Source organism: Lutjanus erythropterus, chromosome 10 (genome assembly GCF_056507025.1).
Source record: "Lutjanus erythropterus isolate fLutEry1 chromosome 10, fLutEry1.hap2, whole genome shotgun sequence".
Lineage (NCBI taxonomy): Eukaryota > Metazoa > Chordata > Actinopteri > Lutjaniformes > Lutjanidae > Lutjanus > Lutjanus erythropterus.
In genome coordinates, this window is record NC_139326.1 from 17,342,518 (window position 1) to 17,368,479 (window position 25,962).

Sequence of the window (25,962 nt, forward strand, 5' to 3'; positions counted from 1 at the left end):
CTAATCAAATTGTGTGGTAACATTTGATCAATTTATCTATTAATTTATAAGGTGTTTACAACCCAATTATTAACCTAATTATAACCCATTTATAAATCATTTACAAGGGTGGTCTTATTGTAATGTGGAGCCCAGAACTCTACTTTCTAGCTGCAAGCAGCTACTATCCTGGCCATGTAACTTCTGACAGCTGCAAAGACGATAAATAAGCCAAACTTTAATGCTTTTAAAACAATTCATCTTGGGAACTGTGCCAAAATTCAGCAGTAGTTTAGTAAGCAATCAGTAAATTGCGGTCCTTCCACAATGGCTACATACAGTTGTCTCTCTCTGGTATCAAATAAAAGCTGAAATGCCCCAAAAATAATCTTTCAAAAATAGCCTTGTATTTCCTTTTTTTTCTCTTTTTTTTTTTTTTATCAGTTGACATCCATACAGTTTTAAAATGATACAACAGGTAGAATGGCTGTCACAGGCTGTTAAGTATGATTAAACTCACAGTTCTAGCAGAGTCAAAAGGTTCTTCGTCTGAGAGCATTGCTACACTTCTACCTTAAGCGACTATCGAGCTCGCACCTGACTGATCCTTTCAGTCACAGCAGTCTTGTAGCTACGTTAGAGTAGGCGAGATACAGTAATGTGTATGAGTCCAGGACATACAGTATAGTCGCCATCGTCAGTCAAAATATCTATTGCTTTGGTGGAGGCTGTGCAGCCCATTTAGTTCCCCGCATTTGGACTCAGCTCAGGTCTCTTATCTGTCTCTGTCCAAACTCTCCTTCCTTTCAGTCCTCTATTGATCCTGTTCCAGACCTGACGATTTGGCCATTGATTCATGTGCATTTTATGTCATGTATCTTGTCAAACAAATGATTGAAAATAGAGATGTTTACATCTGTAATAATCCAGGTCCTTTTTGTTTTTGGACAAGCCCAACATTTGGTTTGGTTTTCTCTCTGAAATGGATTTCTTGGACTCACCAACCTCAAGCAATTTTGAGTGTGACGCATGATGGATCGCCTCCGTTTTTTTACATCTCATTGTGGAGGTAAACTGATTCCTACCCTGTACAAAGACAAGAACTCATTCAATACTTTAAACAAAGACAGGAACATTTTCTTTAGAAAAAGAACCAATAAGATCACTTTCACATTGTGGTGGTAGATAGTATTGTGTACCATATTTGCACTGTAAAATGTACAAAATATCACCATGTTGTTGGCTAGTGACCTGCAATCTTATTCACAAGCACTTTGAAGCATGTTTATTTATCTACAACATACAGTGTACTCTGAAACAGTAACACATTTATAAATAAATATTGCAATCTTAACAATCTTACAGTTCTCCTTTTTTTATTGTCGGTTCTTCATGACTCGTCACCTGAGCTTAACGAAGGTGAGGCAACCTCTGCCTATCCGGTCTCTGTCCGTTCACTCATTCTCTTATGTGCTATCGTTCACCAGCAGGCCTCTATTGTTTTCACTCTTTGCCCTAAGCTTTTCTTTCCTTCCTCACCCTCTCAAATGTTAATTTAAATAAATAGATCTCTAGGAGAAAAAAAAAAAAGAATCATATATCCTTAAAATCTTAATAAATCTCTGAAATAAAAAGCTACAATTAAAATCTTCCCAAATTAGGACAAACGTAACAAGGAACAAACATAATAAAAGCATTCTATTTATCAAAAAGGACAAACAAAGGGAAAAAATATATATATAATTATGTTCAGCAACATGTTTCATGAACCCATATCTATTCGTGAAGAGTGTCACTCCATTTTCATTTATACTGTAATGTCATTCAGTGTATCCTGATCGCTCCATGTACAACACTGTAGGTACTGTGGTCTGCCTTGTTGCCTACGTGGTTTCTGTTTTAAATAATCCTCATTATTAAGTGTTCGATCAGGCTTTGCAAAGCCCAAGCAACCTCCTTTTTATATGAGACACCTCAGTCGGTCCCACTTTTAGTTTACAGACAGTATTTCACAGTATTTTACTGTGTATTTAAAGTTCACAAAGTCTCTACTGCTGTCCAATCACAGACAAGGAGAGGGGCCGGGGGGTGACAGGGATTGGTTCTGAATACAGGGAGAAAGCCGTCATTGGCTGGAAGGTTTCAGGAAACAGGAGGTAAGCCTTCAAATATGGCTAATGTCCTTTCCTGTTGTAATTGTGCAAGTTTAAATGCCTCTGTCGTGGATCCAAGGGAGAAACAGTCTTTTGTTTCACAAATCATTTTCCAACTCACATTCTGTTGTTTGAGGAAAGAGCGAGATTGCCCGGATTCAGTGCTGAATGGCGACTCCCACTGGTGCCTGAATTTATAGTTGAGTACTTGAAGTATATATATGTTTTTTTTTGTTTTGTTTTTTACATGTTACATTTTACTTATGAACAATGCAAATGGGTCACATGATAGAACAAAGAACAGATGGCACGTTTGACACGCACCTATTCTTCAGTAATCAAAATCAATGATTCATTATATAACCATTTAGCAGACTTGGCAGGTAAATGACAGGTTTGTATATTAAAACTAGATCTATCAATAATCAATTAACAGCCGCAGCCATTGCTGAGTAAAAAATACTTCTTGCCATCCTCGTTTAAATGTATAGTGGCTTAATAATGTTTGTCCAATAATATACCCTGAATTTACTGTATAGCACAATGGTTTACTGGTATTCTGAAAATAAACATTCATAATCAATAGTGACTTCATAATAATTGATTTTTACACTAATATTTTCACAATAAATAATATAAAACAAATTCATAATGTTATTCATTATTTGCTACCATTGATTTCAGTGTGAGCTAGTGATGACAGTATGCTTTCCATAGCCTGAGGGGAGCTAAATGTAAGCATCCCCTACACTGTCTCTTCAATAAACTCCTCGCCACACTTCATGTTCCCTTTACTGCTCTCATATCCCTCCCATTCTCCCTCCCTTCATCCATTGCAAAGGCATTACAGGTGAATTGTACTCATTGTCCGTCCTCCCCCTCCTGCACTCATCCTCTGCCCCTCCATTTCTCAGTCTCTTCCCCCTCAGTCACAGATTGTCTTGTAGCCTCTCCATGTAGTTTCTGATTTCAGACTGACCCAGGTCCATATCCTGGCACACCCACTTGATGTCATCCTCGCTCCCATTGGTCACCAGGACTGAAGAATTGGTGTACTGGCCACCCCCGCCCGAATTATCATTGGGCAGGACAGTGGCGAAAGACGTGAATTGGACGCGTTTGCGTTTGGCAGCTGCGACCGCAGCTGCTGCCGTGGCTCGGGGGGAATTATTCAGATGCTCCGCTTGGCCGGTGTGATTTTTGCCACCTGTAGTGATTGTTGAAAGGCACTGATGCGGTTCTGGAACAGATCTGGGCAAGGTTTGTCCGTGGGTGATTCCTCGGTGTCCACCCGTGCTACTGCTCCCACTGATGGTGCCCATGCTCGTGCCCACGCCCATGACCAAGGTGTTCCCAGCCCCGTTCAGCAGGTACTTGTTCTCTTCGTAGCCTCCTTCGTTCCGGTCTATGATGGTGGTGCACTCATCAGGCAGCCCACCCTGGCATTGGTCAGAGTGGTCAGCTAAAAGGTCTGCCTCGTTGCCAAGCCACACCCAGTCATGGGCGTGGTTCATGTTACCTCCTGCCTCCAACACAGGGACCTGCTTGTGTCGGTATCTGCAAATGAATTTATAACAATATGACAATTAGTCTACAATTTAAGTACAATTTTGAAAGAATGCAATTTCAGGCTGTGCTGCTTTTTTTAATATTGACAATGAACAGTGCAAGATGTGACTCCAGAGACTTAAACAATTAGATAAAATTTGATCAGGCTCTCTAAATATTGTTAAAGGGTGAAAAGAAAACTTTCCTTAAGAGATGTCTGCTCTTCAGAGTGAAAGTTATTTAATTCATTATAAAAATGAATAGTTATGTGATTGTTTAAGAGACAATTTAAGCATAAAAAATGGGTTCACCAGAAGTAAACCTTAGGTTCTGTCTATTCGTCCTTATGTGGTAAAAGCTGCATGCAATGCATATTTGGGCAGGACTGTCTCTTGCTCTTTTGGGGCCCTATGCAAAATATTGTGCTTATATGTTTGTCTGAAACAGCTCCATATTTGGGCCAAAACTGATGACTTATTGAACAATCGAATTCAAATCAAACAAATGAAATCAGTAAAAATTACCTGAAAGCAAAGCTGACACAGTTGATGAGGAAGACCAGTATTGCCAGACAGAATACACCCAAAAGGGCATACATCCCAATCTCCAGGTCCGACAGTCCTCTAGTGGTCTGGGTCAGCTCACTATCCCCAGTGCCTGGTACCTCCACCTGTGCTGGGTAGCTGCTGTAGTCGCCTGCTTGGTTGGGGCCTCCGCCCCGGCTGCTGCTGCTGCCTCCGCTGGCAGCTTTATCACCTGAAGCACGATGGGTTACTGTGCTCTTGGTCGTTGTGCTAACCTGATACATTAAAAACAAAATGGTAAAAAATATTAACTTCTTATTAAAACCCTAGTTTCATTAGCCATGCCCATGTAAATTGCTAAATTTCAACAGTTGACTACCTGTTGCATTGGGCATTGATTTTCATTAAACATGAACCAGGCTAAATTGTTTAACATCATAGGAATAGTGATCAAGTAGTTGATTCTATCCATTTATTGGTCCCTCCCACCTTCCTCATGGCTCCTTCCTCTCGATCCGCCGCTGCACTATTGGGCTTCCACTCTCCATCCTTTGTCCGTTGCTCATTGGTGCTGTTGTCCATCCCTCCTCCGTCGTCCTGCCCACCTCTTCCCATCACACCTCTTTCCTCGCTCTTTGCTCCAAACTTCACGATAACATTGCCAATTCCAGATGCCAGCACACTCTTCCTTTTGGATTTCTGGCAGGTCTCAGAGATAACCATCTCTACACGAACGAGTGCTCCCTGTCCGTCGCCCTCTGCCACAACAATCGGCCAGTGTTGCTCCTAATTGAAAATAGAGACAATAGTTATTTTGTACTTTGGCCTTTCCTGCAAATATTTATCCATAACTTCTGCAAAACTTCCATGGCTTCTGCTTCTGGTATCTTTAAACCAGCTTTAAACCAGAGGTCACAAAAGGAAGACTTTCAATGGCTAGTACCTGATTGGTTATGGAGATAACACTCTCATCCAATGACACGGCTGAGAGGAGGAAATCTTTGGGATCGTAGACATCAAGAGGTGTCACGGAGCCATCACTGTACTGGATCCATGCACTGATCACAGCTTCCTGAAAGTCCATGAGAAACAGAGTATGGTATCAAGTTAGCGTACCGGTTGATCCATCCCACTCTACGATCTCTGCCGCTTGTCATTTGAGCGTTTGAAATTTGCTTCATGAACAGATTCAGTAAATCAGTCCACCTTTGTTGGCTTCTGAGCAATTCCACTGTTACATTAAATGAGCTACAGCAAAGAACGATAAAGGAGCTAAAGGTCAAATTGTCAGTTTTTTTATGGCTTTGGTATTTGCTACAGTTGAGAGACACATGATTTTGCTAATTGGTCTACGGGGATACCTGCATCAAAGATACATTTACTTTACTTTACTTGCACATGAAAGAAAGTCAGTTTCACATCCAGATTTGTTCCAGTGGCCTGGTATTTAAAGCTGCACCAACTGATATTTTGATATTAACAATGGGTTTAATGAGCAAATGAGTACATGAAATACACAATGGTGTTGCTACCAGTGACAAACCCTGGAGTATTATCATTAGGCTGTTTAGAAGTTGTGTCTAAAAATGCACGGAAAAACCAGCTTTACTGCTTTCATCTTTTTTAATCTAAGGTGCTTGGAAGATTGCACAAATGTCATGCCAGCCATTACAAAGCAATCAGCTAATTACACCTGTTCAGGGATACCCTGGTGTACACTGGTGAGCATTATGATACACCAGCTAACACAGCCATTAACCGTTACAACTAGTAATGTAAGAGCATATCATCATGCTAATCCAAAGTACTTGACGAGTCATACAGCATCTGTTATCCCTGAATGAGTATAATTAGCCTCTCTTCCATCTTTGGCTGACCTTTCAACTGGACATTGTATGTTGTGGGCTCTTTGCAACGAATGTGCACCAAGATGACACTGCTTTCAGTTTTGATTGTTCGTTGTGTCTCCATTTAAAATAATGAGTGTACATACACAAAAGACGCAACATCTGAACATCCCCATATGGAGCTTTTTAGCCTCTTTGAGCTCATTGTTTTGTTTTTCCAGCACACAGCTTCACTGTTTTGATTCAGTGTTGTGGCACTCATCGGCGTTGTATGTAGACACAGTCAGCAAGTAGCCAGTGAACACACAGAAGCATTTAGCAGCTAAAGAGCCAGATATCTCTCTCAGCAGTTGGTGGAGACCAAAACAGAGCTTAATGGAGGGCAACACTTTCACCATCACAACTTAATTAGATTGTTTACAGCTTGTTTCAGTGCACATAAATGGTCAAAAAAAGAAAAAAAGCAGGTTTTAAGTTGCTGGTACCACACAACTTAGCCCACAAGATCTTTACATTAATTAAGTGAAAGCATAGATCCTTCCCAGGTAGATTTAAAAGCTTTAACTTGCTGCAATAATGGTGGTTGTAGCTTTTTTTCTAAACCTGCTTTTGTAAGAATATATAGGGTAAAAATATTCATTGGTGATGTCCTTGGTAGCTTGACAGTGTGATATGTTTTCTGAATGATTCAGCTGTTTGTGTCTCGAACACAATGGAAATGCATAGTGTGTTGTTACTCTTGGAGCACAAACAGAGACATCTACACTCCTATCCATCCGACTACACACCCACACAAATACTTGTAAACATTGATAATTGAAACCTAACCACTTCTTTTTGTGCACAGACACACTTTTTCTTTTTTGTTGGCTTTTTCCCATCTTCTATTACAATGAGGACCAATACTTGGAAGAAAAATGTTTTTTATCAATAGTCTTCCTCCAACAGCAGCTATTCCATAAATAAAAACAGTGTTCAGCAGATAATGTATTTTCTCTGCTTTTCTTTAAGTGATCCTGCCTCACTAATTTCCCTTGATAAAACTCTTTGCTTTCGTTAATCAGAACACAGAAAGAATTGTGCAGGTAAAGTGCAGCAAAAAACCTCCCAACAAAAGTAATTAAGCTCCAACATCAGTAACAACACTTTATCTCTTCTCCTCCCGCTAGTTTTACTTCTTTTTCTTCTGTTTTCACTCTACTTTTTTTTCTCCTCCTTCCTTTCTCCCTCCATAGCTGCGTCATTCTGTATTTCCACAGGTGATGTTGAATGATGTAGATAAAAACAGACAGATAGAAAAATGAAATTAATGTTTGAATAAAATGCAAGCTCAAATCTGCATTTTCATTGTAATGAGCTGCTTCTCATCCAATTAGCCCTTGGGTAGAAATTATAATGTGGGGTATTGTTTGATTTTTAAAAAAATGAAAAAAACAAGGAGGGAGAAGGGATGCTGGAGAGAAAAGGAGGGGTGAGAGATAATAGCTTGAGATATGGTGATAAAATAACCCTTGGCAATGTGATCAGGGAATCAAGACTAGCTTATAGCATTGTAGCCAAATAATAAAGCAGACATGTGGGGGTAAAGCAGGAGTGTGTGTTTGTTTAGGTGTGTGTGAGTGTTATTTTCCATATTATTCTGTATTTATGTACTGTGTAAGGGTGCAAAGTTGAAGGAAAATGAATCAGAAGAAGATTTTAATTTCAATTATTTTAAACACATATGACAAATGTAGTTCCAATTGTGATTTCAGCTGTGTATTGTCAAAAATCTACTACCTTTATGTGGCTCTAGCTAACAACATTGTCTTACAGAAGAGCTTTAGGTGGTTGTAACTGTAGCTAAGTAGTGCTACAGCCTGGAAGTTATGCTCGCCTAATTAGAAACTGATTTCGGGAGAGATAGCAGCGATATGATGTTCGCAGCACAGAATTAGTGTTTAACTTCTATGATTACAACCTTTGGGGAATTACTTTAGGGATGGGAACAGTGCAGTCCAACAGTGTGTGTGTGTGTGTGTGTGTGTGTGTGTGTGTGTGTGTGTGTGTGTGTGTGCACTTGCATACCTATCTAACAGTGGACCTCGGCGTTGTTACACATTCACCAACAGGGGACATCTGTTGTTCATGCTTTAAATCATGCTAAAATTATGTCTAAACCTCGTAATTGATTTTTTAAAAAAAACTTTGCTGAGAGGGGAATATAACTACGTACATGTTGCTTCTGCAGGTCCCCCAACAACATCATTTAACCATCTTCAAAATTTGATTTACTGTTCTACAAAGACAAACATATAACTAAGTACAAGGAAACAAAAACATGTAGCATCCTTTTCTAAGTACAGGAAACAGGGTAGCAGAAAGTTGATCGAGGTTCCGCTGGGTACCAAACTTGCACAACTGTTATTGGAGGACAGAGCAAAGAGGGGTGGGACTTAGGAAGGTTAAATAAGAAGTCCTGCAGTCAGAGGGAAGAAGCTGCTCTGTAATCTGGTGGTACGGCAGTACTACTTCTTATACTTCTGTATCTATTGCCAGATGGCAGCAGGGTGAAGAGGCTGTGGCTGCGTGAGTGTTGTCTTTTAGTATCCTCCTGCTTCCTCCTTCTTTCAGCACCACTGTGGTAGCTTCACTTTATTTTTCAACAGTTTGTATACTGTGCCGAGCTGTTTGTTAACTTGACTTGGCACTGTGTTCCTGAATTATTTCTACAGATGCACTGTTTTATATGTGCAGTAAGATTAGTGACTAGTCCAAGTTAGTGGGGAGGTCCTTGGTAGTGTTGAGCCTAAGGTAATTTCTGACCTTTACCTTATGGTAAGTCCCCCTGATGATATCTTGCAGAGATGGATAGTTTTAAATTGTGTGTATGTGGGAGAGTGTGTAAATGCATTTGTGTATCTATAGTATGTCCTACCTGTTTAGGTGTGTGTAGCAGGTCTGTAGCTGTAGTCGTTAGCTGTATAGCTTGGTTATTTCCTGGACTTGGTGACATACTGAGGGACAGAGATGCAACCAGCTGGACTCCAAGGTCTGTGATGGTGACCTAAACAAACAAGAGACACTGTAGTTTACTCTCAGCAGCTGCTGATGAGAAAGTCTGACTTTAAGTTTGTCACCAGGTTCGATAGACCAAGATGATTCTCAATTTGATGTTGAAAAAAAATAATAACTGAAAGTAAATTACTTTCGAGGTGGGTTAGATTCAAGACTTACGGAACTGTGATGAAATTTTCATAAACTCCATGGGGAAATTTATATTTATTATACAACAGTGACAAAATAAAATTAAGGCACAGAATGGACTGCAGTATTTATAACTTACAATTTTAAGACACCGAACACGCTGAGTATAAAAGTAAGTCTTCAATGAACCATAACGAATGAACTTCTAAAGTTGCCTGGGCCCAGACCTTTGAATCCACCCACTCCACCAAGTTGACTGATTCTCTGTAATGAGTCGAAATTTCTGTCTGATACCAGGCAACCTTTAAATGCTATCAAATCACATTACCTTTCTTGTGCCTTGTTATACCATACCAGGGCCGAATACTGGATTGTTCTGTCTACAATAGTATGATTTCCCTAATAAACTTCTGTCTTTTTGCCCTGTGAGGCACTTTGGATGTTGTTTCATTTCATTTATAGGCTAATCAGCTCGATATTGCTGTGCCCTTGTACAACCAGTAATCTGCAACATGGGATTTAAGAACACACAGTCGTACAAATACACAGGACTATGTTATTATACCTTGTCATCCAACACGGTCACAGTCTTTTCTGCCAGGATAGAGTCAGACAGAGGGGACAGAACCTGCAACGAAAGATCAAATAACTCATGAAGAGGTGCAAAGTGACATTTAAGTGCAAATTATAATTAAGTGTTAACACTTTACAATAACGGTACAAACCCTATGTTTGAGCAATGCTTAAACTATTGCATGACCTTGGATAATTTAATGCATGAATTAATGCCGGATGTATCATGAAATCTTTTTGCTGACCAACAAATTATGATTTGATGTTATTACTTCACACTTAAAGTAATAGATCATCACTTAATTAGTGTCGATTCACAGTTACTTCATATGCAGTTACTTCATACATTAACTATTTGCATGCAATTAGCTGGATTTCAGTTATATAAACGTTTATTTATGGAACAGTAGTTATGTTTATTATGCATTTTCCATCTGACAATCAGTTTGCTATAAAACTATAGCTTTATATTTCTTTGAGAACAGGTAGTGTTCTGCTTTCAGAGAGGCTGAGCAAATGGACAGGCATGAAATAAACTTTTATGTAACTGGAATCCAGATAATTTGATTAGACATCAACTAACATATGAGTGCCAGCCAATAATGTAATTACTACCATTAATATAATAACTGCCAATAACTTAATAATTTCCCAGTTCTTAATGTAATAAAAGTTTAGATTGTAATAACTGGCCAATAAAGTATAACATTTCTGAAACAAAAATTAAATAACTTTTTGTGCATAATGTAATACATTATGATATTATTGTAATACATTATGATTATTATTGATATACTGGTTATTTCATTATTAGCTGGGTTAAAAAAAACACAATATTTAATAATTGGAGCCAATAATGTAACAATATACTGTACTTATAACAGTTTATTTAAGTGTCTTGTCTATAAAGTTTTTTTTATTGAAAAGTTACTCAGGACTAACATTGGTCAGGTTTTTGAGCAGCTATTTGAAAGAAAAAAAGTGGAAAGTGACAGTAATTTGAAAGGACACTTGATAAAAAAATGGAGACATAATCATTTATTATTACATTACAGACTCCAGTTTTTACATTTTAATGATCTTATTTGACCCACCTAATGATATAATAACTCAGTACATTATGTGCAAAAAGGTCTTATGTCATCGGCTCAGAAATATCTGATTATTACATTATTAGCAGTTATAACATTAATGGCAGTCATTACATTATTGGCTGCTACAGTATGAAGTAACTGTGAATTACCATTCCTTGATTGAGGATCTATTAAGTGTGAACTAATGACATGAAGTCATAGGGACTTGATCATTTTTAAAGTGGTGAGCAACAGGAATATGTGATACATCCTGCAATAAATCATCACAAGTTAACATTAGCATTAGCACGACCATCATTAGTTTAACACTGCATAAATACATGATTTTTAGCCTTATTATAAGTTTAAGCCTAAATCTAACTATTACGGGTGAATCTGAAAAAATCTGAGTTTTCGCCATTTGAAATTAATCTGCATTCTCAGAGTCGCAGTAGAATCTACATATGAACGAAAGCAGTTTCATTAACCGTTACATTTCCTGCTCTAACGCCCAGCCTGTCTGGTAGGTCTTTCCAGGGAAAAAACCTAAACAACACAAAATCCAACTAAAAAGACATTACTGACATACATTTGTTATCTGACAGGTGATGAACGACAGTTTGTGTCTCGTGTTGCAAAAAATAAAACAATGGGAACAACAGGATCTTGTGGATCATGCAGCATCACGTAAAGGAAATTAGAAAGTACAGGTTTAATATTGGAAACTGTGGAAGACAGTACAGGAGAGAAGTGCATGAAAGAGCTTTGTTGTTGTCTGAGTGATTATTGCCTTAAGGTGGTAGTGAAGTGTTTAACACTGACAGAGGAGCAGTAGGAGCTGGTTAACACAACAGCGCTATGGGCCATAGACTGGCACTATCTGTTAAAATCAGTTAACAGACACACACACACAACACACACAGACCTGTAAGAGCTGACAGTACACTGTAAAAAAAACATACAGGAATTTAGTGGAATCAACCACCATATTTTATTAACTTCACATAAATAGAATTTTATAAATTGAGAGTAATTTAACTTCAAATTTCTAGTATTTATTTCCAGAACACTTCAGAACTTATAAACATAAGTTCTTCTAACTTGAAGTCTCTTCACTTTAAATGAAACCAGTTGAATGAATGACAACTCAACCAATCCGCTGAAGAAACATGATAATCATAGTAGCAGACTACCCAGCATGCATTGTTTGAGACTTTTTATAGCTTGAAGAAAACAAATATGATGAAACTTGCTGTGTCTGTTTTTGTAAGGTTTGTCAGTGTAACTGAAGAGTTGTTGATTCAGCTTAATATCTTAGGCCTCTTGTTCTCAAGTGCAGCTGAATTAATATTAAGTTTATCTGGCTAGAAAAGTTTGTTTGTTTTAAGTCATTACAAAATTGTCTCAGTGAGCCTTTTCAAATTCAGTCAAATAAAATTTTAAGTAATTTTACCGTAGCTCAGAAAAAAAAAATATTTTTACAGTGTACCTTTAATTGTCTGTAAAAAAAAAAAAGAAAATGTTATTTTGGAAACACTGGCGATTATTTGACATCTCTGACACAATATAAGAAGCTAAGTAGGGGAAACACACACAAACATGTTCACATCTGTCTCCCATCTGTGCTCCATGTGTCAGTTTTTAACTAAGACAACTTAACATAAACAAAACAAAACAAAACAACTTAAAGAGAGTGAATGAAAAGAGAGGAGAGAGTGTAAGTGAGAGATGGCGAGCCTGCAAGAGAGAAATAAATGGAGTAGGTGTCAGAGAGAAAGACAATGACAAATAGAGGAGGACAGTAAGTGAGAGGGGGCAGTAAGAAGGAGCACGAAAGAGATTGAGGTACAGATGGAGAGAAGGAGCAGCAGACAGACAGTGATAGAGATTAGGAGGCCTGTGCTGTAGTGTACTACTCCGCCCGGCGACAGGAGGACAGGCAGATCTGATTGGTGTACAAAGAAAATCTCTCAGCGAACGTGTTGGGGCGTCAAACTCAATCCCACCCTCAGCGAGGTAACAAAATGCGATGATTGACGGCTCTGGGATTGCTCTTCAAGACAGACGGAGAATAAGAGGGCGAGAAAGAGAGACTGGGGGGGACGCGGAGGAGAGGAAGAGACGAGACTTGGGGAGACGGAGCTGGGGGGTAAAATTGAAATGTCAAACTATCAAATGACGGCTGTCGACTCTGGCATCTCGATGGGAATGCTGGGTAAATTCTCTCTCTTGGCTCCCAAACAGAGCACAGCTGTCTGCATGTGTGCATCTGTGTGTGTGTCTGCATGCATGCAGAGGTCCCCTGTCGAGCGGACGCAAACACACACTCAGCTGTTCCCACAAATCCCCAAGATATCCCCTCACTGCTGCACTCAACTCTGTGCCAAACCACTCTGAACACATGCACACACACTCTTCAGAGTAATCATGCAGATGTAAGCACTTAGAATAAAAATATATATTTTATATATTGGGAGATGTAAAACAAGCCAGTTTTTTTTCCATTTGCAATGTCCATCTTCATCTTCATGCCAGTGACATTGTCCTTTATACCTGACACTATTCATGCCACCACTCTAAATCAGCAGCTATTATTTAACCAACATTCAGTTAATAACACTATAATAGAAAGAATGCAATATTATAAATATCTGGGTATTTGAACAGATGAAAAACATCCTTTTGAAGTGAAACAATCTTTTTAAAAAGTAGAAATAATTCTTGTTTTCCTTAAATACATGGAGACGAACTGTTGAAGCAGTTTTCCTCTCTGTATTGGATGATGGGGTTGTTCTTTATGGGCCAGTGGCCAGTTTGACGCTAAAACCTCATGCAGCCAGTTTTTATTCACCATTTATATAAATTATATTACCTCTTCACTGTTTAATTGCAATTTCCATCTTTACTCCAATGATAGTGTAAATCTATAGCTATCATTTAACCTTTTCAAATAGGAGAACCATTGACTATGGTGCTGCTGAAATCTGTTCTGCTAATAACAGTATAATTGAGAGAGTGCAATATTATAAGTATCTGGGGATTTGGACGAATGAAAAATTTGCTTTTAAACTCTATATTGACATGCTGTTATCAAAGCTGAAAGTGAAACTTTTTTTAAAACAAAATTGAAACTATTCTTGTTTTCCTTAAGTACTCAAACAGGAATTATTGAAGCAGTTTTTTTCTCTGAACTGGATTATTGGGATATTATTTATGGGTGGGCAGCCAGTTTGGTGCTAAAACCTCTGGATGCATCATTTATATAAATGGTATTACCTCCTCAGTCTACAATTGTTTAAACTGTTTAAATTCAATCTTTACACTGATAACACTGTTCTCTAGACCTGCAGACTCTCTTCATGTGACCACTGTAAATCATTTCACTTTCTCTATAAACATCTTTATAACTCTGCACTATGATTAATTACTAGAGATAATTATGGGAGCTGATTTTACCACTGACTTGACTGTTTTATCACTGAGGAGAGATCAGCATTTGTTTTTATTTATTCACAGAGCGATTAGCGGCAGAAGTTGGTTGTGCCCTTTCATAGATACAAATCACGTTGCAGGTCCCAAAAATTCATAGGGAGTTTGGAAAATCTGCTGCTGTCTGTTACTGTGCCCCAAATATCTGGAATTTGCTTCAAAGACCATTATGATGTCCCCATTCATACCACTGAGACAATTCCAGGGTTTAATTGCAAAATTCGTTAATCATACTTGCCACTGCTTTGAAATTGCTGTTATTATTTACTTATTTATTTGTCTCACTGCCAATTTCTGCTCCTTTATGTATTAACAATGTTAATTTTTACCTTGTACAGCTATGTATTTGTCCTTTATTGGTACCTCCAAGCTTTTGTGATGATTTTAGTTGTCCCCATGTGTTTTCTGAGGATTTGCACATATAAATGATGATGAATGATTATGATGATGAAAACAGTAGGATATAATATAACAAAAACTGTACTGGCTTTGACTGTTATATATTTGGTGGTTTTTTCCTTGGCTCTGCTCTATAACAGTGTAGCAGTAATGTAAGACAGTAAGCCACAGGACTGTCCTCCACTGTCACATTCAGTCACAATGGACCGGCTTATTGGAATTCAGCAAGTGCACGAGTGTGTTCACTGTGTGCCAATGTGAGTGTGCGTCTGTGTGTAATTGCTGAACATCACACTGCGATGTCAGGGCCAAATCCGACAGTTAATTGTGGCTAATTGTGTAACGAGTTAGCAGGCGAGGCTTATAGCTGCAAAAGAGGAGAGGAAGAGGAGAGGAAGAAAGAGAGGATAATGTTTACATCACTTGAGTGCTTATGGCTGCAATCTGAGTTGCTAAATTGCACTGCACACTTCACATAATCGTACATTTTCAACCGTCTTTCTCTCGATTTGTTGCCTGACTGTGCTATAGTTACAAGACTAAGTTGTTTGGTGGTGTTGACAATATCAATTAAAATATTTAAAAATAATGTGAAAGACGCCAGACTGGATCACTCGTACAGTGATGAGAGTAGAACTGAGGGTACGCACTTGTATAGTAGTGATCCCAAGGTCCCGTCCGATCAAGATTCGTCCATCTACCAGTCTGGCGATGCGAGGATCTTCAACCTGTGGAGCACAGAAAAAAAGGTTGTCTCCCACCACTATCAGCTGAATGATTTTTGCTCATAACGAATCATTTAGGTTTTCCTTGCGTTTATCCTAGATTAAGATCGATGCTGACGTCCTTGAAGTGTCTGTTTCTCCTCCAGTCAGCAGTCGCCAGAGAGGAAAAGAGACACATCTTACCTGATTAACAGCACTCTTTCTATATCTATATCCTCAAAAGGATGACATTGAAAAGGAAAAAGTTACAAGTACCTAAACTGTCCCTAACTATGGAAAGAGAAACTATAGAAACAAGGCTGACCTGATAGTGATGAATAAATAACTTAAGTTACTCATTTGCAGTGGTACTGTTGCGTCATCACTCATCATATACAATATTTTTCATGCTCCTTCCACTAGAGTTTGCTCACTCACTGTATGTAAGATGCTGTGTTAGAGTCAGTTGAAGATGACACTGAAAATACAGGGAAACAGCTTGTTTGGCTCTCTCCAAAGTTTTAGAATCCACCTACCAGCCCCCCTAAAGCTGATATATTAACACACTTTACCTTGTATGTTTTATCGGTAACAACAGCATTTTGTGTTTTTTGAGTTACAAGCAGTAAGTATTTATTGGGAAACAGTAACCAGGTGCACTGACTTCGCGGTGTCTTGCCAATTTGAAGTGACAGAAGTATTAGCTGAAAGGATAATATATTGTTTGCATGTAACTCGAATAGCACAAATTGTCAGTTTTACTTTACTTATTAGTGTTACATACACATTAAACAAATAAGATACAACATGTTGATTAGAGAGGTGTATTTATGAGAGCCAGGCTTGCTGTTTGACCCTGTCTCTAGTCTTCATACTAAGCTAGGCTAATCACCTTCTGGCTCTATCTTTGTACATAATACATAATACATAAAAGTTATATTGATATTCTCATCTCCTGGAATGTGGATGATATTTCCCAAAATTTTCCCAAAAAGGATGATTTGGTCAGTTTTCTCTGTATTCTTACCTTTAGCTGGTCCAAGACCAAATGAGTGATATCAGCCTGCCAGTCTACACCTAACATGTAGACCATCTCTCCTCCTGGATCAGAGGGTTCTGCAACAAAATGTGTGAGGACCCGCACCAAAGCATACTGGTACTGAAAAGTCAAGAAAAAGGTTCAATTAGACTTTAATGTTTAACATGCAAACTTCTGTGTGGAGTTTTTCTCGTTGTTCTCCTTGTGTCCGCGTGGGTTCTCTTTGGGTTCTCCAGCTTCCTCCCACAGTACAAAGACATGCAGCATAATAGGTTAATTGGTGGCTCTAAATTGTCCATAGGTGTGAATGTGAGAATGAGTGGTTGGCTGTCTATGTGTCAGCCCTGCGATGAACTGGCGACTTGTCCAGGGTGTACCTCGCCCAGTGTCAGCTGGGATAGGCTCCAGCCACCCGCGACTCATCAAGGATAAGCGGTTATGGACAATGAATGAATAAATGAATGAATGAATGCTTAACTGCACAATGGACTCGGGTCTCTGTGTTAGCTTGTAAGTTAGCTAATAGAAATATAGTGCACAATGATACTGCACACATAGAGTAAGTCACATTTTATTCTCAGTAGTACAGCTCTTTTTCAGGGATAATTACACTGAAGAAAAGGATTAAAGAACTCTCTTTAAAGGTGTGATATGCAAACCAATCAAATAATACCTGCAGGGTGCAGCCTTTGCCCTTCTTCTCATCATCCTCATCGTCTTCACTGTCTCTCGTGGGTCTGAGAAGAAAGGAGATAAAAGCGACAGAGAGAGAAAGAGAGGAGGCAGGGTGAGATTATCTGTTAATTAAATGCCATTTTTCTGCTCAACACTCAGCTCCAGGTAATCTACTATATAATCTATGCCCCAGGTTACACTCTCAGTCAAATAAAAGACACTTTTAATCCAGTTGTGGCACTTTAAAAACACTTGGGTTGTACATGGAGGATTTCCTGGAATGCCTGGGTGAACAAATTATATCAAATATAACTGGCCTTGTGTTCCAATCTTTTCTAACACTCTTTGTAAGTGAATTTGTATGAAACAGTATACCTAAACTATTCACCTCAAACAGTGTACTAAAGTGGGGTTTGGAAACATGGCAACTCCCAAGGCAAAAAGTTGTAATACGTGCTTTACATTTTGTCTTAAGAAAAATAAGCAGCTGTTCTTGAAAACTGCTTAGAATAAAACATGAACTGAATACTACCAAAAAAAAATGCTGGTTTAAAGGAACAGAAATCTTTGCTACAGTAAGTGTTTTTTACACCAACATGGCATTAATGCAGCTTCTGTCAAGGTTGTTAATGATTTACAGATTGCAACTGACACTAAAAATCATCCTGCACTTGGTGTTGAAAAGATTTGAGCGCTCTGAGTCTGCAAAACTGAAAACTCTTTGTGTGCTTTTAACTTAAATTTGATGTTCTATATGGAACAGGGATTAATTATTGGGTCACTCCTGTTTAATATTCATATTTCTGTGCTTGGCTCTGTAATTAGCAAAAGTCTGTCACTATGCAGATGACACAGCACTCTATATTTCTTTTGATTGTAATGACACATTATAAGCATAAACCTGCTTCAGTTAAACAGGGAGGAAAATGAAAAGAAAACTTTTTTAAACCATTCTTTAAAACCTACAAAATACCTTGAATTTAATGTGGGAGTTTATTCCTCATTGCTGCATGTCTACCACAAACGCTTTTTTGAACCTTAAATTTCAACAGACACTTGCAGTACTTCTCCACCAGCTGCATATCCTACTTCTAATAACTTTTTATAACTACCATATCTTATTTTAATACAAAAACAAAGCAACAGTTCTTCAATTTACAGTAAAAAATCTGCATTGATTTCATCTGCACGTCATCTCAGCCGTATTATTTTGTTTCTGTTTTGTTCTCTCTGTTCTCAGGTAACGAACACAATGATTATTATTTTTAGGTGATTATACACTAATGAAAACATACTTGATGAATTTCATGAATATAACATTTCATTTCTGCCATATTCTGCCAATTAGTCCCTGTAAAAACAACGTAAAAACTATATAATATTAGAAATATATAAAATAATAATGTACAAAGCATGTACTTGGTGTAATTCCACAGCAGAGGAGGCTGAATAATCACCCCAAAATAAAGAAATAAAATGAATCCGAGAATACTTTGAATACACTATCAGTGTTAAAACAGAAAACCTCTCTGTTTTGCTCCCCAGTGGAGGATCTCTCTTTCTTTCTCATACACAGACACACAAAAGAAACACATTCTTTCTTCTTTGCCTCCCTCTGTGTAATATCTGCACAATACCACATGCAGGCAGGCATTCACACAAGAACGCACACACACACACAGGACTACCTCTGTGTCCTATAACTGTCCCGGAGTGTGAAACCCAGGTAATATTACAGGAATTCTCTTTCCATTTTCCAGTGCCCCAGTTGCACATGGCGTCTGTGGGAGAGTGTGTGCCTAATAGTGCTTGTGTTTCACTCTGTGAGATAGTGGTTAGGGGAGATAGGTGTGTGTGTGTGTGTGTCTGTTTGTGTCTCTGTGTGAACACTGGTTGGTGGCTATCTGAGCAGAAATTGGCAAAATTGAAAAATAGGCCCAGCAGAACAGAATGGAAGGGCAGCAAGGTGGGGAATAGAAGCACACACACACACACACACACACACACACACACACACACACACACACACACACACACACATGACCATGCACACACACTCACGTATGCCCACATACCCATGCACATACTCTACAAGAACATAATCAAACATGGAGGCACAGAGGCATTCAGGCATGCATGCAAAGAATAAAAACATATGGACCATCACGAAAAGGGGTTTGTGATGGAGTGTGTTCCAAGTTAGTGAGCATTAAAACCTGAGCCTTTAAACTAAGTTTCTCCATTGTGACTCTGAGTTTCAGTTCAAGAAGAATGTGACAACTTCTTGCTTAGACATCCAGTTTCTAAATTCTACGTTGAAGGTTTCTCATATTTCATTTTACTACATGTGCACAACTGCTTTTTGTCACATAATTGGTGTGCATACTGCTACATCCTAACTCCATCCTAATGGGAAACATGTGCCATTTTAGATTTTATTCCAACCTTGTTTCATAGAAATTATGTTCCAATAATACTAACACTAACAGGCAACCTTTCCTTGAAACAATATTTATATAACACGCTGGATTCATATGGAGGTGGATGATGGGCCTACAGAGGCCTGGACTTTTACACCACAGACCAGAGTTTGTGTCCAGACTCCTGCAACAAAAGGATTTTGGTTAATGTCAGGACATTTCAAGATTATGGGTAGGTTTAGATGGTAAAAACACTTTGGTTAAGGTTAGGAAAAGATCATCATTTCGGTTAAATATTAATACTGTAAATAAATCTTATGTCCTAAGTTGCTGCTGATTTTTGAATAATGTTGTAGCGTAGCAAGATCACCTGTTTTGGCAGAATACAAATTAAATATACTGTCAGTGAAGATTTTACTTAACTAACAGATTAAGGTTATGGTAGACCAGCAACTCCCATGTTCTGTGTAATAAAATTACTCATTTTAGAGTTTGGTTGTGTGAGAGAGACTGGTATTTGGTATACATATAAGGACACTGCCATTGGAATAGGCAGTCTGAAAACAGGCTAAAATGGTGAAAATATTCCAAATATAGTGTACACTTAGACCAATATTGATTTTTTTAGGTGGGCCTTTTAAAGTGGCCAAAAGCTGCCAACCCTGTCCTCAGCAGTACATTACTTAGCTGGTACTTCCCTCTGCTACTCTTTGTGGCGTATCGACCACCATTTATAGTAGGGAAACTGACTATCAATAAGGACTTTATACAACCCCACCTCAAATAATATGAACTATACCTTTAAGAGTTCAATAAACCGACAAATAAACAGGCACAGAAACAAACCAGACTGAAAACCTAACCTCTGTATAATATAAAACAAAGTGACAAATTAAACAGAAGAATTATGGCAAAGAAATATTAAATAGTGAGGAAAGAAGTTGGCTTATAAAAAAAAAATTCTATTACAATAATTAGTTGCTACTGTACAATATTCATCTGAGATTTCTCATTCTGACTGCAGGATAGATGAAGGATAAATGCCCTGAAGGCACTTCTACAGTTTATACACTTCAGTATAAACTGTTTTCTGTCCTACATTCCTTCTTTCTCTACATATTGTTATGCACTCACCCCCTTCCTTCTTTCACATTGCACAAACACGCAAAAAGCTACAGGAAGCACTTGACAAGCATGTGCATACACACAGACACACAAAAGTGTGGGGGGAAAAAAAACTGACACTCACACTCCAACACCCTGTTACTGATACATCCATTTGCACTGTCTCCCTTTTGACAGAGAGAGAGTGTGTGTGAATGGGTCTGTGTGTTTAAGTGAGTGAATGCATTCATTCAGTGGCAATAATGCTAAAGCCATAATAGTTGTCATCAGTATAGCCAGGCAGGCCCTGACCTCATAGGAAATCATAGACTGGCTGGAACGATATGTGCTCTCAACTGCTCCATTCAATAAGCACTATATCATACACACACACACACACACACACACACACACACACACACACACACACACACACACATAAAGACTGAGAAATACACACAAAAACAAAGACACGCACACATTCACTTTCACACACTGCCTGAGTTTATTCTTTAATTTCTCTCTCAATAATAAAGAAACACACAAGTTTTAAGATTTACCATAAAGCAAGTTAAAACAATGACTCATATATCCTCTCTCTTTCCTCACTTTCTCACACGGTGAAGCTCAGTACCTTTTCTTGAAAAAGCAATATGCACTGACTGCTCTCAAGCAGAACAAGTATATGAACCCGGGCGAGAGCTCTAGTCAAAGCTCAGAGTTTATCTGTCTTTTCTGTTGTTTCTGCTCTTGCACACACTTTAGCAAAATACGTACAACTGCCACAGTTTCCAGAAATTTGCATTTGATGCGAGAGTATGCACTTATTGTTTTGATTGTCTGTATGAATAATGCTTGTGAGACAATATTTGTTGCCACACTACAACTAGACTTTGAATATATTCAGTTATGTTGTTGTTGTTGGTGGTGCATGCATGTGTGGGTTTGTATGAGTCAGTAATGTTTCTGAGCTCACAAGAAAGCTACTGTATAAGTAATACTTCAAGATCTGTAAGTTATATACATCACCATTTTCCAAAGTGCATTCTACCTTGTGTGCTACCAGCAGTTGATAAAAAAGAAAATCATTTGGATTGTTCTACACTGTAAGGACTAATAAAGAACCAATTTATTTTACAAGTGAATTTTACAAAAATCCATTATATTCATCAATAAAACTGTTCCTATATCTTATTTTACTGTGCTGCACCCGGGCCACACTGCTTGCATGCGCTTGTGCATGATGGGTACCCTGCAGAACAGCTGCGGCTTGCACTTTTGTGGCGTCCGCACAGACAGTGTTGCTGCTGCAGTGCTGCTACTGCTGCTACTTGTAGAGGAGTCGTGTGGAGAGCTGTAACCAGGAGGAAGATCTCTTGTTCAGAGAGAGAGAGAAACAGACAGAGACACAAAGCTGGCAGTTTCAGGTGGACTAACAAGTGGGAGCTGGAGATGATACAAGAAGATGATCCCTCACTTGCTTCCCATCATTAAATTACGTTTGTGTTACTTGGTCTGAGACACGTAGCTGTTATATTGCTTTCTATTAAACCCACTGTGTTTGCCTAACTTGTTCCAATATGGTCACACAGATAATTTACCTCTTGTTAGTGATGATCGGCACCCTCCAGCCTTTAACCTGGCTCAGCTCGGTATCTGACACGTCTATCTGCAGAGGTAGCTTGGGCACCCAGACGGTGAGGTGCAGCTGAGCAGAGAGGTGCAGGTAGGTGAAGTTGACGGCCAAAGACTGCCGACCGCGCATTTCTTTACCGTTCACCAAGACCTGGTCACAGTTTGGGGAAACCTGAAAGGAAGAAAAGGGGAGAAAATGAGTTGGATTGAGTTTGGGACAAGTTGCGTGCAGAGTGCGACAGTTTTAACTGACCTCAAACAGACTTCAGTCAGTTTTTTTTTTCCCACAGAAACAGATGCAGCCTCTGTTGTGCGTTCCTTCAGCACAGCCTGGAGCGAGTGTTCATCAGAACATTCATGCTCTTGCAGCAAATAAGATATTTTGTCACTGATTGCTTACATTTTTATTCATCTTATAAAGCACTTTGGAACACTTTTCTGCAGAGTCCCCCATAAAGAAAGGTTAATAATATGCTTCTGTAGCTTCTTACTGCCACATCGATGGCATTTTGGGTCTGTGAATACCCAGAGAGTTACTGTCACCTCCACCAATCTGAAGCAATGAACTAAATGTGCAGCATGTAACACTCTAAAATGACTAAATCACATTAATTTTAAGACATTAGTATAATTACTTTGAATACATAAGACCCCCCACGAGAACACTGGCAACCTTTCCCCTGTTTTTTTTTTGTGTGCACCAATGGAGGAGAAGAGCTGCTGAAATATGAAGAGTGTGAGAGGGAAAAAAGAAACATTTTATCTGTGAGAGGAATCATTAAAAATATAGTCTTACATCGGACTATAAGTCTAAATCATGGTCTGATTGTTTTCAGGAACTACTATAATTATAAAAAGTAATTTTACGGTGAGATCAGATGTTTAATCACACAATATAGTCTCTTTCACACATGCACTGCAACCCTAAACCTATCTAGACCTCACCTGGAGGATCTGTATAGTAAATGAGAACACCAGCTCCCTAGTACACAGTCTGTGTAATGTCCGACTGAGCCTGTGTTTGAATGCAGTAGGTCATTGTCTGAACGATTCATCGCCAGTGTGTAAATTACATTTCTATCATGTGATTGGTGCAAAACTGGTAGAATAAAAACGTCCGAGGGTGAAGAAGAAGGGTTGTTTACGCCACAATGCCAACGAAAATGTCCTGCTAACTGGAGACACGAGGTAACCCGCATATCTAACACCGTCACTGTCACACTACTACTTCTACAGAATAAACAGTGATTTCTCAGAGCTCATATACAGTCTGTTCAGAAACAAGAAGGACGCAACAACAGTTCAACAAAAACAATACTTCCCTCAAATGTGACATCATAACTGCCCAATCAGACCACGTTAAACAGCGAGAGAGTTGTTATTACCAAAAACACTAGACTGAAACTGTTTGAGTATAAAATCATCCTGTGTTTATCAGTTTTTTTTTTCTAGTTTTCAGACAGTCGAGTAAGTGGAAAATGTCTTATTTATCAATCTGACTGGAGTTATGCCTTGTCCTTAAAAGCCACCATTGCATGTTTTCTGTTTTCATAATTATGTAAATTCAGATATCTAGTTTTAGGACAGTATTATTCAGATTAAATTGAAACTGAAGTGCAAAAAAATGAGTGTGGACACCAGATTATTATGGTTGTATCTCAGAGAGTGGACAGCACAGTAACAGACAATCTGACAGGCAGAACAATGGAAAAGCCAGGATTTTAGTCACTTTCATTTTCACCCTCCCTGCTTGTCTGACTGTGTGACTGATTGAGATGACAGCTGTTGGACAAATCGTCCCACGTGTTTCACCAACAATGGACTCATGATTACAACCCAATGTAGGCAGATTGTCACGGTCTGCCAAGATTTCTGGTATACTGTATATATATTGTATTGTATTCAGTATATTGTCTCAAGTCTGTCAAGATTTATACAGTATATTAAGCCTGTCTAGCTACATTACTTCAGATGGATACGTTCTACTGTGAAATTGTAAACAGAAACTGCTAGGAAACTAAATTCTCCGTTTACGGCAACATGTTTTTTCACCAGATGTCTCTCAGGAATGGAAATAAAGATCAGCCAGCATGCAATGAAAACATGTACGCACCCCTTCAGTGTTTAATGTCAGTTTTATTTCATACATTTCTAAAAATAAAATAACGGAGTACTGCCTTTTCTGACTGGATACTCTGCATTTAAAAGCTTAAAAACAGAAGAAATCATGCAAATAGGTAAAAACTAAACTGAGGGTAAATATCAAATCATATCAGTTACTGCAAAACTATGCTGAATATATTTCCTGTCATTCTGTTTCTCTCTCTGCCCTGCCCCCCTCATTATTTCTGATTCTTTTTTTACATTTTCACAGTCATTCACCCCTTCATGGCATAACGTCTCCTCCCCCTCTTTCTTTACCCTACACTTATCCTCCCTTCTCCCTCGCTCACTTTTATTCCCTTTTTATCTCTCACACCCTCTTTCATCTCTCCACGCTACACTTATCCTGCGCACCTCATTCTTTCTCCCCAGCCCATCCTATTTCACTCTCAGCCTTCGTTTAACATGCACTCCTTTTGTCTGACTTCCCCTGTCTGTCTCACAAAGTCTGTCTGACTCTCACCGCCAGTCTGTCTAACCTTTCAATGTTTTATCACCTCATTCCTCATCTCTTTTACAAAACTGCAAATCTCTACACACTAGATTTAGCCCCTCTCAGACCTGCTTCACATTCATACAATTGTTCTGTTTTTAAATGTATATATGTATTTTTAACATTGATTTGTTCTCTAGTGTGTACGCTCTTTTTCAGCAGCACCCTGTTTCATATTCATTTAGTCACACATATTCATGCCTGGCTGCTGACCAGACAGGGTGACGCACCTGTCTTGAATTTTGTGGAAATTCAGAATTTGGGATGTGCTTGTTCATTTCCCAAAGCAATAATTTTCAAGTTGCCAACTCTTCGGTATACAGAAAATATGAAAAATGAATATTTTCCTCTATGTATTAGCCTCTTATCCTCATGCAAAAAAGAGTTTTAGGTCACTAAAATGGAGATTTTTTAAAACAGAGCATTTGGAAACCAATGGTGTTATCTATCTTTATGTGGTTAGCTCTGTAACTGTAGATAACTATAAAATAATAAATAATTGTCTGCTATTGTAAATGTAATTTATGCAAATTGGTAACTTTGTCTTGGCGCCATTCCATCATTTACAAAGTTCAGCAGTATTATGTTATGCAGCTTTCCAGCTGCGTAAAGCCAACATACCAGCTAGCATTAGCTGGCATTTTTGGATGTGTGCTGTACATCTTTACCAGCGCCGCTGCACCAAAACAGCCTAATTATGAATGCCAGAAGTCCTATAAAAAATCAGCTGATTCATAAAAAGTGTTCAGAGTGAGAAAGAAAAAGAGAGCGCAGTGGAAGAGAGAGAGAGCAGGCGAATATGACACAAGTGTCGACGTGATAGAAAAACTTACATACACAAAAACTGATCATGATGTCTTCTATTTTTCTGTAATTTTGTGGTATATCAGTGAAGTGTATGAACTACACTGCAGACTGGGGTCTTTCTTAACAATGTGAAACACACTCGTTTCCTCTA

At 38.6% G+C, this 25,962-nt stretch overlaps 1 protein-coding gene across 2 annotated transcripts in view; it reads right to left on the bottom strand.

Moving 5' to 3' along the window:
• Window positions 1-1,157: 1,157 nt before the first annotated feature.
• LOC146320253 (transmembrane protein 132C) overlaps window positions 1,158-25,962 on the bottom strand; it is a 356,926-nt gene continuing 332,121 nt past the window's right edge. For both annotated transcript variants that reach the window (XM_084728448.1, XM_084728447.1), the window contains exons 7-16: window positions 22,315-22,520; window positions 17,188-17,251; window positions 16,503-16,634; window positions 15,422-15,499; window positions 9,803-9,865; window positions 8,969-9,097; window positions 5,148-5,276; window positions 4,694-4,990; window positions 4,205-4,479; window positions 1,158-3,689 (exon numbers count right to left, since the gene is read on the bottom strand). In XM_084728448.1, the coding sequence (XP_084584574.1) occupies window positions 3,062-3,689; window positions 4,205-4,479; window positions 4,694-4,990; window positions 5,148-5,276; window positions 8,969-9,097; window positions 9,803-9,865; window positions 15,422-15,499; window positions 16,503-16,634; window positions 17,188-17,251; window positions 22,315-22,520 (2,001 nt within the window). In that variant the 3' untranslated portion in view covers window positions 1,158-3,061. The remainder of the gene's footprint in view (window positions 3,690-4,204; window positions 4,480-4,693; window positions 4,991-5,147; window positions 5,277-8,968; window positions 9,098-9,802; window positions 9,866-15,421; window positions 15,500-16,502; window positions 16,635-17,187; window positions 17,252-22,314; window positions 22,521-25,962) is intronic.